The sequence below is a fragment of the Teleopsis dalmanni genome, chromosome 2 (assembly GCF_002237135.1).
Source record: "Teleopsis dalmanni isolate 2A chromosome 2, ASM223713v2, whole genome shotgun sequence".
Taxonomy (NCBI): Eukaryota; Metazoa; Arthropoda; class Insecta; order Diptera; family Diopsidae; genus Teleopsis; species Teleopsis dalmanni.
The window spans coordinates 82,931,511-82,945,288 of record NC_051847.1 but is presented as its reverse complement, the minus strand read 5'-3'; the positions used below and the strand labels follow the sequence as shown (position 1 = coordinate 82,945,288).

General features: G+C 26.8%; 3 protein-coding genes across 4 annotated transcripts; 2 read left to right on the top strand and 1 right to left on the bottom strand.

Moving 5' to 3' along the window:
• Positions 1-481: 481 nt before the first annotated feature.
• Positions 482-9,221, top strand: LOC119683726 (troponin C-akin-1 protein-like). Its single transcript, XM_038097535.1, has 3 exons — positions 482-687; positions 8,554-8,873; positions 8,933-9,221. The coding sequence occupies exons 1-3, from the start codon at positions 673-675 to the stop codon at positions 9,105-9,107; spliced, it is 510 nt and encodes a 169-aa protein (XP_037953463.1). The 5' UTR covers positions 482-672; the 3' UTR covers positions 9,108-9,221.
• Positions 9,222-9,295: 74 nt separating this feature from the next.
• LOC119680076 (putative gamma-glutamylcyclotransferase CG2811) lies at positions 9,296-12,696 on the top strand. 2 transcript variants are annotated; one of them, XR_005252447.1, is made up of 4 exons: positions 9,296-9,380; positions 10,712-11,054; positions 11,827-12,089; positions 12,178-12,267. XR_005252447.1 is itself a non-coding variant. In XM_038092712.1 (4 exons), exons 2-4 carry the CDS (start codon positions 10,747-10,749, stop codon positions 12,239-12,241), a joined length of 480 nt encoding a protein of 159 aa, XP_037948640.1. In that variant the 5' UTR covers positions 9,296-9,380; positions 10,712-10,746; the 3' UTR covers positions 12,242-12,696. The 2 variants fall into 2 exon arrangements, 1 of the variants encoding a protein (XP_037948640.1); XM_038092712.1 differs by having other exon boundaries at positions 11,827-11,934; positions 12,178-12,696.
• On the bottom strand, positions 12,309-13,778 carry LOC119680075 (protein CDV3 homolog). The gene is made up of 4 exons (XM_038092711.1): positions 13,621-13,778; positions 13,313-13,529; positions 12,966-13,250; positions 12,309-12,904 (listed from the first exon to the last, which is right to left on the bottom strand). The coding sequence occupies exons 2-4, from the start codon at positions 13,511-13,513 to the stop codon at positions 12,677-12,679; spliced, it is 714 nt and encodes a 237-aa protein (XP_037948639.1). The 5' UTR covers positions 13,514-13,529; positions 13,621-13,778; the 3' UTR covers positions 12,309-12,676.

Here is a 13,778-nt window from a genome sequence, read left to right as displayed (position 1 = left end):
ATAAATGTGAAACACATGATTTCATATCTCATAAAATATTTGTATGTATGCACAAGTTGTTTGATTGCTTAAAAAAAATGTAACAAAACTGTACGACTTTGTGTTATACCCTAAGTAATGTTAAACAATATATGTATGTTTTACTAAATAATTTATGGAAATTTACTAAGTTTATTTGTATAGTAATATCATTTAATTTCATAAATTATTTATACCAAAATAAAATTAAAAAAATATAAGTGCACAACACAAACATTCTGAACCACCGACAGACTCCAATTAGTTTCTGTATAACCAGATGTAGCGTGCTTTTTGGAAAAGTTGGAATACAACGCGTGTGTGCGCGCTATTGTAGTTGTTTTTGCAAACCATATTCCGTTTTGTTGCTGTTTTCTTTGTTTTTGTTGGCGTTTTATACTCTTTTTGTCGGAATTTTAGCAACAAAAAACACCTTCTTTTGGTTATATTTTTCTGGCTTGCTCAGTTGAAGTTGTGCTCTCTTATTGTTTGGTTGGTGCGGTGGAAGCTTGAAAGTTCTTTTATTATTTAACAATAATTTTGAAAAAAAAATTTTAATTTTAAAAAAATTTTAAAATTTTGCATTTCCTCAAAAAACGCAGCTGAAATATAATTTTTAATAATTTTATATATTTTATTTAAAACGAAACAAACATGTGCAACATTAGGGTAAGTCTTAATTCTGACATATTAAAGTGAACATACATACATACATTCATACTAATTTTTTTCTTTGCATAAATTTAAACTGCTTAAATCATTATTACGCATTAATTAATTAGAACAATTAAATTCTTTTGTTTTTAGCACTTTTAAGCAATAAAAATTAAAAATATAATTTTATATTAAAAAAAAGTTGCTTCCAAAATTGTCGCCGTTTGTGTGCGTGTATATGACAAATACTGTGTATGTGTTTGTGTAAAGTTGGTACATAAAATTTTTTTCTACTTCAGAATTTATGCCTTAAAAAAGATTTGAAGAAATTATGTAATCAATATAATATTATAATATAAATAAATAATTATCAACATATGACTGCCTTATGTAATAAATAATTTTGTAAAAAACCGATAATTCTTTTGCCGGTTTTAGGTTTTTTTTTTGTCTGCTTAGAGCGACTTTTGAGACTCGCAAATTGCATTAAATTTCTGCTGCAACGAATTCGCTGCACTCGATGCGCGCGACTTGTGTAAATATTTGAATTGCGAGTTTGTGTTGCTTTTGTCTCAAGTTTCTTCATCTCAAAACCGTAGAAAAGTGAAATTCGGAACAAATCGGTCAGTCGAAGGAAAATAATTATTCTTAATTTTTTTTTTATTGTACATGTCGCGTGTTAACTTAACGACTTAAGTATAGTTTCGTTCTGTGCTTTTTTTCTGTATTGTGTAACTGTTTCTTGCGTGTTGCATTGTTGCTTAAATAATTATTCTATTTTTCTAAAATAGTTATATTATTAATAAAAATGTATTAGCAATTATAATGATAGACTAATTGGATGTAATTTATGGGCTACTAAGTAATAAACTAAACACATTTTAAGGTCGCATATATAAGTGTTTCTATAAAAAAAATTTCCTATGATATTGCGTAGATCCATTCCTACGTTTTATAAACAGTGTATTCCATATCAATGTGTCTTGAATGCGGAAAATGGTATCAGAAAAGGACTCCTCCCCAAAAATTTATCAAAATACGTAGAGAAATATATAAAAAATAGGATCAAAATAAAAATTAAAATCTGAAAAATTGACTTCAAATTTTTTTTTCGTGTTTAAAGATATTACCTCTTATGTGCCTATTACACTGAACACCCTGTATATATTTTTAGTTAATTAAATGTAATCAATTTATATAATCCTCTATATAATTTTCATCGGAGTAATAGATGAATTCTAAATAATAAACTTTTAAATTAGTTTTTTAAAAGATATATATTGTATTTACATCGATATTTCGACAATAATGTATAAACTTTCTCACGTTTAAAAATATATAACTAATATTTGAGCATTATATAATCGTCTGTAACCTATTGCTGTTATATAAAGTGAAAAATAAAATTTATAATAAATTAATTTTAATTCTCTTCACATAAAATAATTAATTATTTTTAATAAAATGCGTACGATCAAATTTAGTGAATTATTAATTGAGTTATACAGACGTTGCTCTATAATCAGTAAAGTGATAAAATGATAAACCTCTAAACGGTCCTTTTCAATTGGTGAATTTTAGTATGTGAAAGTTAAAGTGCTTAAAAAAGAAAATAAAGATAAATTTTGTTTTAGATAAACATCTTAGATTTCTAAGTACTAAGCTTCTATATTTGAACTCTGCTCTCTAGGTCACTAGTGGAAGATTGGTTTTAAGTGATTATAACCGAATGACGACCTAAAGGAAATACATAAACAGTTGACGAAACATTATATGACGAAGCGGGATAGGGAAGCTAATATGGATATGGGAAGTAGCAAATATGAAAGGTGAAATTTTTACATGAAAACCACCAACAATCATTAGATTTGTTTTCTGGCGTGTGTACTCGCCTTTGTGTACTTAATGTAATAATTGCATAGAACATACTAGAAGGAGTGTTAAGTTTTTACTAGTGTAATCTGAGGAAAAACTTACACATTTAAATATTAATATCTCAATTAAATATAAATTATCGACAAGAAAAAAGTTGCTAAAAAAAAATGATTAAGAAATTGTGGGTTTATTAAATATACTTAATATTAATAAGTGAACAGGTGAGAGAATGACTATTGAGTATTACAATATGCAGTACCTATATTTATATCTGAATCAATCGACGTTATATCTGAAACGAAAATCGAACATTTTAAATATTAAATGACATATAAAAAAATTCAATATTAGCGAATATATGCCTTTAAAGCTGTTTTTTGACTGATAAATTATTTAAAGTAGGATATGAAGTCTCCTATATCTGATGTCATTTATATACTAGCTAGTTCTACAACAATAATTCTACGATTTTCAATAATATCGGTAAAACTCGGGACACACATTAGATAAGCGTTTACTTTATTATCATACATTATCGTCTCTACACTTCTGAGTGAAATAGTAGTAATTTTAGTATCTGCAAAAATATAGACATTGCTCTACAATGGCATGTCACGTCACCATGATTTATGGATGGCGATTAAGACATCGTTCTAGTCCAATCTGACATAATTGTCACTCAGACCGAAAATGTTCTACTCTGCATTGAATTCCTAGTTTCGAGCTTTGAAAATTCCAATCTTGTCTATCAGGGATTAAAGTCTTATATGTATTGTGAATTTTTTTACATAATACTTTTATTGGTATTATTATTTATATTCATATTATCTTTATTAAAAAAATTATTTTTTATAAATATTATTAATTTTTAATAATATTGTTCTTTTTATTAATAATAATATTTTTATAAATATTATTATTTTTATAAATATTATTAATTTTTAAAAATTATTATTTTATTTTTAATATTATAATTTTTATTAATATTATTATTTTTATTAATATATGCTATTTTTATTAATAATAATATTTTTACTAATATAATTATTTTTGTTATTATTATTATTATTTTTATAATAATTATTTTCATTAATATTATTAGTTTTATTATAGTAATTTTTACTGCAAATATTAGTTTTATTAATATTTTGCTGCAAATATTAGTTTTATTAATATATTTTCATTAATAATATTTTTACTAATATAATTATTTTTGTCAATATTATTATTTTTATAAATATTTTATTTTCAATAATATTATTAGTTTTATTATAGTAATTTTTGCTCCAAATATTAGTTTTATTAATATTTTGATTCATATTAGTACTGTTAATGAAAGCTACTGTTATTCAAATTCTATATGTAATATTCTATATGTAATATATTTTATTATATTAAAATAAATCAAATATTGAATTAATAGTATAATATAATTCATTAAATTGATTAAATTAAATATTTAATAGAATAAATTAAATGAATATTCTATTAAATTCTATTAAACCGACCCTGCAATTTCTAAGTCCAGTTGTCATGTTCCTCATTGCAAAAATATTATTTTTATTATAATATTTATATAACAAATGTAATAATATTAATATATAAATAAATAATATATTAAAAAATTAATTATTATTATTAATAATAATAATAAGCTTTTGTATTAAAGGTCTTCAGCTAAGAAAAATATTTATTTTTTATATTTTTGTATTTTTTTTTATTTTTGAATTTTTTTTATTTATATTGTTCATGGATTTGATAAATTACTTCCTCCAAACTCTAGAGCATAGTATGGGTTGCGATCCCCAAGTTCTTTATTTTTACTATTTAGGGGTAGCAGAGCTTAGAACTTTAATTATCGCTAGTCTTGAGTGTACTATGAGATATGAGAACTACAAAAAATAAGTGGTATTACTGCAGTACATGGCTGTAGTAATCCAAGGTAGAATTTATTACCAAACTGAAGTTTCAACATTCTATGAAATATTTGAATTATTAATCTTATATGATTGCTTTTATGGTCTATTGATATTCATTATTACTTAATTTTTATAGTCTTTACATTAAATTTTTTATTAAAAAAAACACAATGTTAATTAATATTATTTGTTTTTCATTAAATCAAACTATATCATTATTACAATACTAATAAGAAACTAGTTTTTAATTATTAGTTACTAATAAAAAATTAAGAATGAATACAGACAATAGTTAAAATATCGGTTTAATAAAATTAAAATTTTGTGTTAATTAAATTAAATATAATAAATAAAAGTATTGTAAGGAAGCCATGGTTCACACTGGACTGTGGGGCCAAATAGGAAGAAGATATAGGTATTGCATAGAACAGAAAGTTAAAATAATATAAAAATATTTTTTTATCTCATTTGCTATTATTTTTTATTCTTAATAAGAATATTATCTAACGTTAAATTTCTCTTATTTTTAAAAATAAATCGTTGTTCCAATAGTTATTTTAATTAAAATACATGATTTTTAAAAATATGGTTTTTAGTCTAGAAACCAAAAAAAATTATTAAAATTTTTAATTAAACTTGAACTCGTTTAGCTATTTTTTATATTAATTATTAATTTAATAACTGTATTGAATAATAAATAATATTTTTAAGGTTCAGTAAAAGTTTCCTATAGATATGTCTAGAACTCTATACTGTAATATCAGACGTAAGGTTGAAATCATTTCGTTTCAACACTTCTTATTCACATGGGCGTACACAGGAAGGAAAAGGGGGCTGCGCTACCGTAGATTTTAATATTTTATTGTTTTGGATAAAAATTAAATATTGTTTAAAATGTGTAAAATTCGCCTATGAAATCATTTACTAACTTACATACATATATTTGACATGCATATATATGACATACATACATTCGACATACATATATTTCTTAAATAATAATTTTTCGATTTTATACTTGCATAAAGTATATGATAATGTCATATCAGCATACCAGTACCCCCTAATTTTGGCTCTGGGTATGTATTCTTTAACTCCATATAGGTGTAATATGTATTTGAATTAAAGAAAGAACTAACTACTATACCCTATCTCATACTAAATTTATTAACTTGTTGCCTATAAAAATATAGCTTATAACTTAGTTTGATTACCTTCTCTTTTGTGTGCGTTTATTCTATATCTACCTATAGGTATGGAATAAACTGTAAACTGATTGATTACCCTTGTAAACTGTAACAAAAGATCAATAGTATGTAATAATAGTGGTAATTATACTTCAGTCTTCCGAAATTGTCTTACAAATATTTTTACCTCATTAGGTCTCTCAGTTATTTTATATAAATATCTTAACAAATTTATTAGATTTATTAAATTTATATAAATTTTATCTGTTAAATATTTTTAAAGTTCTAATAAGCCTTTGTTTTTTTATTCCTGAAATGTATAGTCATGCAATGTAAAACTTCAAGTACAAATCGTACTAAAATTGCAAATGCATCACATATTTTACAGTTTTTTTATATAGAAATGTTGTTTAATATTTTTTATTGCATCAAAAAGGAATTAATTATTTTATAGCTCATTCGTCATTTATACGTTCTTTTGTTTATAACTGTAATGTATTGAAATCACTTCTCCTCTTTCATTCTCAAAAGCATTTCAACCTTTTGATATGAACGTGAATTTTCTAAAACCTGAAATTGAATGTCCATAAAGTTGTATTTCACATACCCCTTTCTGAGATACTCACTCTACGTGTGGGGCTTGTTAATTGTTTTCAAAAAACACGTAGAACTTGTTCAACTTTTCTTGTTAGGAGAACTGCAAAATTAAAAAAATGCAGTTATTTTGTTTTTATTGATAAAACTGCGGTCCAAATATACACAAGAATATCTTTATTAACATCTATTTTTCTTCTATTTTTATACTTTGTTTTTTTGTTATTGTTTTTTTATAACAATAACAGAAATACTTAACCATTGATAAGATAAAATAAATATTTTTGCAACTCCAGCGAAAAAGTACTTAAGTGTTTGGCTAACAAGTTTAAGGCCATAAAAGCCCCGCATTGTAGGTAAGACCCACTCACATACAAATTTAACATACGATACCTCTCCATATTTACAAAGTCGGAATCTATTTAATATCGGATAATTGATGGGAATAAAAATTGGTTAGAGTTCATTTTTTTATTCTAATAAAATTTATAACTATATAAGTATTGCAGTAAAAATATTAATAAAGTAGCGCCTAATAAAAATCGTTGAGAATTTATTGTTTATATTTATCAGATCAAAAGAATTAATAGGTGTCTATTTATTATGGAATTTTTATTGGTAAATATATTGCGCATTTTGTATAAAAACTTTAACTTAAAAAATTTATTCGAAAATTTATGAAGACAAAAATGATCAATCAAAAAACAACCCATCAATCCATTTTCTGTTCCTGTACTATTTAGAATAGAAACACACAAATTAATTAGAGTGGATTTATATTATTTAATGCAAAAATATCTAACTTGTAACTAAAAGATAAATGTATAATAATTCTTACATAATATCAAGTTTGTGAATAATATAGAATATTATATGATTCTAAAATATTGTTCCTGGTATCAAAAAAATGAAGCCCTGCCCTTCATAAAAATAACTCAATAATAATAAAAAATAAACTTTATTTCTTCTTGGATATGCAACCGACTGAAGTCCTTTAATAATGTGAGAGGATGTTTTTGTGGTAAAGATAAAAGAACCCTGGTAAATAGATATAAAACTATAAAATGTCCTATTGCGTTCATGTTGCTCCAGGAGTTAACCACAAAGCTCTGCGAAATGCTCAGCACTAGGGATTCTAATGTTATTATTGTAACCCACTAGGATTTGCTTGCAAAATTTCTTTGGGGTAGCTCTGGGACGTAGACCCGGTCGTTCAGAGATTCTAATCGGTTGGTATCGCATGTTTACAAATTTCATACAAAATCTAAAGTTTCTTGTGACAGTAAAATCAACTATTTTCCACGCAATATCTACTCGCGTGTCACAGAAATGGGTATCCCAATGGCAACGTGATCAGTAAAGGCCTTCCTCTACAATGTATCCGCCAATCTGTTACTTTGCATCAGAAATGCATCAACACATATCGCAGTGCTGGTAAAATCATTGTCACACAGTTGTGGTATACAATTGTGGTATCCTCTTCCTGACCAGCAATCGTGCTCTAATATATTTTTGATTTATTTACCAGTAACCCTATCTAGTCATTTGTCAAATATTTACCAAAAGGGTTTTGTAAACTAGATCTAGCTGGACATATAAATAACTACGATTGTTATTCTAGTCCAACGGGATCTATAAAGCATATAACATGAAAGGAATTACAAAGTCGGATATATGGGTTAGAATGTGGATAGATAATGGCAGCACGTTATACCACCTACGGTCGCAGTACTCTGCCCATTATATTTTATATGTCTTCACTGTTAAATTACTAGTCACATTTGAGAATTCTAGATTACAAGCCTTCAACTCAATGTGTTATCTATTATTGCAGTAAGAGGCATCTATTTAAAATGTTGAATTTTTTCACCTATACCACACTGGACAAGTGTGAGGAAGTAATATAAATAAAAACAAAATGTTTGTAAAATTGAAATTTAAATAAATAAATAAAATACATTGAATGTGAATATTTATTATTAAGCGAAAAAAGCCATAAAATTTATTAACGAACGAAATATCTGGTTTCTGTTTATCTGTTTTAGTCTTTTTCTTGGTATGTGTTATTTAAATAAAACATCTTTTTTATTTAATTAAATATTTCTTAGTGAAAATGTAAACAAATAACAATATTGTATGTATCAATTTAATTATCGTGGCATTAACACAAACGAAAAATAAATCCACAAAATATTAATTTTTATAGTTAAATCTCCTCACTAGTACCCCCTCTTCTATACCAAATATACACTATGTTGTGGACATAAAAATTTTAATAATAAATATTTTATTTTTTTATTTTGCAGAATGCATCATCGGCTCTACAAAAATTATTCGTTTTTGGCGCTTTGAAATATGGACAACCCAGTCATTCCATTTTGGCAAGCTCTGGTAATGGATATGCCAAATTTTGGTGCCGTGCCACAACCGCTGAAAAGCTACCTCTTGTGATTGCCACACGCTACAACATTCCATTTTTGTTGAACAAACCCGGCGTTGGCTATTATGTCACTGGTGAAATTTACGAAGTTGACAATAAAATGCTGGACAGTCTAGATAGTCTAGAAGATTGTCAGGATATATTTACACGTGAAATGCATGACATGAACATTGGTGTCGGAGAAGGGTAAGCTTATAAATTTATAATACATATAATTGTGCATTAAAATGTTTTCTCATTTTTAGTACTGTTCCTTGCTGGGTCTACTTATTGCATAAATATCCAGAAAAATTACTTTCTTTACCGTACTTGGCTCGTTATGAGAATACACCTGCTCAGCCTTATGTATTGAGAAATCGCCGATCACATAAACATCCTGCACAGGAAGATCTCTCATATACAGACACTGCCTCCGTTTAACGGAAACCATTCAAAGAAACATCAACTAAGAGAACTACTAACTTTGGCTTCCAGTTATTATTGCATTTAAATAAAAATCATTTTGTATATATAAAGATTTGACATTATTGTCATATAAAAGAAATTTTAAATAAGTTAAATTATGTAATAGTTTAAAACATAAAATAAAAAAAATGTTAAAAATTTAATACATATATATTTTTTATATTTTGTTTATAAGACAAGTACAAAATTATTTGGGTAATTTTAAGCTAATATGAATAGTCAGTCAAGGTAATTGTAGACGTAAAAAAACTAATATATATATATAAAAATATGTTATTTTTTTATATAACAATAAGTGAGATCATATTTAATATAGGCATATTTCAAATCAGATTTAAACCTTGAAAGGTTTGTTTCATTCAGGTTGTTATTGTTTTGTAGCCTGTGTGGATCTGCTTGTAAAAACCCTTTGGGGGTGGCGAACGGCACTTGGTCGCCGAGAGTGTCGAATGACTACGAGAAGTAGACCCGACCGTTCTTGAAACCGTTTAATTTACGTGATTTTTACTTATATATGTAAGCAAGCATATTTTGAATAAGTACTAAATCTTTTTTATTGTTGATTCATGGATTAAATGCAGGACTAAGAACTATAGTTGTGGCAAAGTAATAAGAAATACAATAATTATTTCTATCGATATATGTTAAACATAATCTATAAGAAAAGACATCATTTTACTAACCTCAGCAACACCCTTTACAAGTAACAACAACCAAAACAACTGATTTCTAGATTTCTAGTTTAATAAATCAAATTATGATTTAGTACATTCATTAGATCGTTGTGATGATCTAACCTAGCCCAAAATTAATTTACAATGTATCCCCTTAACGCAAATTCTCACTTCGCACCGTACAACACCAATTACATGTCATGTCATTTTGGCTGAAAACCATTAAAACCCAGGTGGGCAATCGACTATAAACAGTGTCAGTCTGTAACTAGACTTATTACCTGGAAGCAGAAACAAATTACAGACATCGTGTAATTCCTTAGCGTAGATCACAAATGTGATTAGGAAAAATTTTACAAACGATAAAGTATTCTCTGGTTATAGTATGTAGTATTTTTTTCCAGATTACCTTTTTCTTCAACATATTGAAGACACATTTGTTTTTAGTTTACAAAAACTATTAACATATCACGAAATGGTTATCATATCTGATATCAAATTTTTTCCAAACTGTCTGCCAAAACATGTGTTTGTATTTAAAAGAAAGTTTTGTTAATAAGCAAAAAATGAGCAAATGAAACGTCTAATTTGCAATCTAATACAGTTATCATATAAAAGATTAGATTAATATACATAAGTAAATTAATGTGGATCTAGTAATAACTGGTTAGTAGTATTAATTTTCTCACATGTCAAGTGATTAAATATTGTTTTAATAGAAGTATGAAGTACTTGTTTTATTAATTTTTTTGTAATAATTATTATAAATATACATTTTGTAAATAATATAAATATATTATATGTAGAAAATTTTAAATTAAAATCCGATTACTTTTTTCTTTTGTTTGCATCACTAACGTTATTATAAATTAAACTTATAATTAGTAACAGAAAGCAACACTCAAACAGTTGTCTGGATAATGAAAAGGATGCTGTACAATGTTTTTGTTTATGGAACGTTAAAACGTGGAGAGCCCAATCATCATTGGTTTCGTCCGGAAAACGGATTTTCACGTTTTATAGCTGCTGGCTCGACAACACAAAAATTTCCATTAATTGTTGGCACTCGTTATAATATACCATTTTTACTTGATCGACCCGGTATTGGACATAATATAAAAGGTGAAATCTATGAAATCGATGAGGCAATGCTGGGTAAACTCGATGAGTTGGAAGGATATCCACAATATTACGATCGAGAAATACAAAACATAACCGTGGAGAACGAGTAAGTGAATTTTTAGCCAGTGTTGAGGTGACCAAATGTTCACAATTTAAAAAATTATTTATTTAATTTATTATGCATAAATAAATTAATGAATAATTACTAGTTATTAACAATTACATAAATTAATATATTAATTTATGAATAATTACTAGTTATTAACAGTTTCAGTTTATTCAGTCAAGCGATACTTTTTTTGTTAAAATTTAGAAAGTTTAACAAATCGGTAGTAGAGTTAATATATGTACAATGCTTGTGTATAAATGAATTAGTTTACACACTTTTGAAATAAATTTTAAATAGTAAAACTATTATAAATTAATATATATGAATTAATTCTATTATAAATAAATATACATAAATTTTTTTGCTTCGTGGCTTTGAGAAAAATTAAATATCGGTTGAAAGCGAAATAATTAAATCTTTCAATTGGTATTTTAAGTTTCATATATATAGAGTAATTATATATTTTAATACTGTGGACTTTATTTTTATAACTTTTTAATATGTTTATAAACAAATATATGTTTATAAACAAAATATATGCAAAAAAAAATTTTATTTATAAGCTGTTACAAACTAATTCATATTAGATGATGCATAATAAAATAGCATCTGTATGTAATATTAGCCGATCAAAATTAACAAAGCGCTTTCAAAGATAAACTTAATTTTTACAATAAAATATCACTTAATCACTTATTCATACTAATATCACTTTACTACATTCTCTGGTAATATTCTTTCCTATTCATCAAAAACTTATTATTTTCAGATCAATGCAATGCTGGTTATACTTGTTGCGGAAGTTCCCGGAAAAAATATTGGAAAAAACACTTCTGGAAGCATATCATAACACACCGGAGCAGCCATATTGCGAAAGGTGTAATAGAGATCCAAATGTTAAAGCCATTGAAGATTTATTGTACTAGGATTTACATAACAATTAAAAGACAGCTTCCAGTTATTTTCATTGCCATCCTCAAAAATCGATCAATTTAAGTTCATTGCAAATTTATCAAATCGCATACACATCGCGTAATCATTTTGCATATCATAACACACATACATATTTTTCAAATATAAATGTACGAAATTATAAAACATTTTTTTTTATTTATCGTAGCTATGTGGACAGTACTATTGATGATATATTTGATTCCGATGACTTGAAACAACAATCCAATTAATGAAAAAAACTAACTTACATTCCACATATACTGTTTTTTTATGTTTTATTTAAATGCAAATACAATATTACAACTGAGAAAATTAAAAAAATTTTTTATTTATGCTAATGCTTGTTTATTTCCCTACTTACAAGTAAATTGGGGGAATTGGCTTGAAGATTAGCGCATGTTCAATATCATAACAAGTTTCACTATAGAACGGAAAATCATGCCGTTTTATTAATATATATTGTGCCAATACTATTTATTTTTTTTTACAGAAAATGCGCTTGAGGAACAACAAACATATACTGAAATAAATTATATAAACTAAATAAAATCAGTATAAAAAAAATGCAGATTTAGAATTTTATACAGGCTACCCGAACGATTTAAATTAAATTGAATACGTCATATGATTGACAGTGCTTCAGTCAGCAAATAATAAAACTGACTCTAGCTGTCATCCTCATCGAGTGATTGAAATCTATTTGACGCATTTGCTGGTGCAACTGTTTGTTGCTCCTGTATGCGTTGAACACGTCCACCATGTCTAACCTCTTCGAACGCAGGTTCGTTTTTCTTTTTCCGCTGCTCTTCGGGACGTGCAGCACCTAATGTGGGGAAGAAATCAGCATTTGTTATATCTGGTGCAGCTTTACTGCGTGCCTTAATTTTGGGAGGCTGCAAATTAACAGTTTTCAATAAAATAAAACTAACATTGTAATATATATATAGAACTCACTCCTTGTCTAAAAGCAACAGACACATAAAGTTTGTTTGCAGGTTTCTGTACTTCCATTGGAATTTGCAATACTTCTTCCGCGGGTATAACCTTTTTCCATGGCCCTCCAGTGTGACGTTTAGATGATTCGTTATTGGAATTTTGATCACTATCCCCTTCGTCATCATCACCATCACTTACGCTATGCTCCTCATCTTCATTAATTGTCAGTTGGCCAATTTTTAGACCTGTGTAATCTTTACGCGTTTCCTCCTCAAATTCTTTCCATTCTTCTTCGTTGGTTGGCTAATATTTAAACAGAACAGAAATTACTTTATATATCTATTTTATGGGTGTGGTATATTTACTTCTTCAACCTGTTCCTTTGAATTGTTTTCATCTAAATTACCAGCCACTGGCGGCAATATTTCTGGTTTGCGAGGTTTCAACGATACTTCACGCTTAGACGTGTCCTCTAGGTTCTTGACGACATCGTCAGCCGTAGTGAATTTTTTTGCTTTCGACTTTTTCTTGTCTTTCTTTGCAAAAAAATCATCTAAATCAGCCATGATGTGATTAATTGGTCTGCATAAATACAACAATAAGGTAAACAATTAATTTTAATATCAAAAACTTCAAACGTTCCGCAGAATTACATGCGGATGCAAAAACTTACTTTCGACAAAAGGAATGAATTTTATTTTTAATTATTTGGCAAAAGACAAACAGAGATAGCAGATGGTTATATTGGCATTTAAAACAATATTGCCACACTGACACGTTTTAAAAGAATTCACCATATTTTTTTATTTCAACAAATTGTTACGATATTAA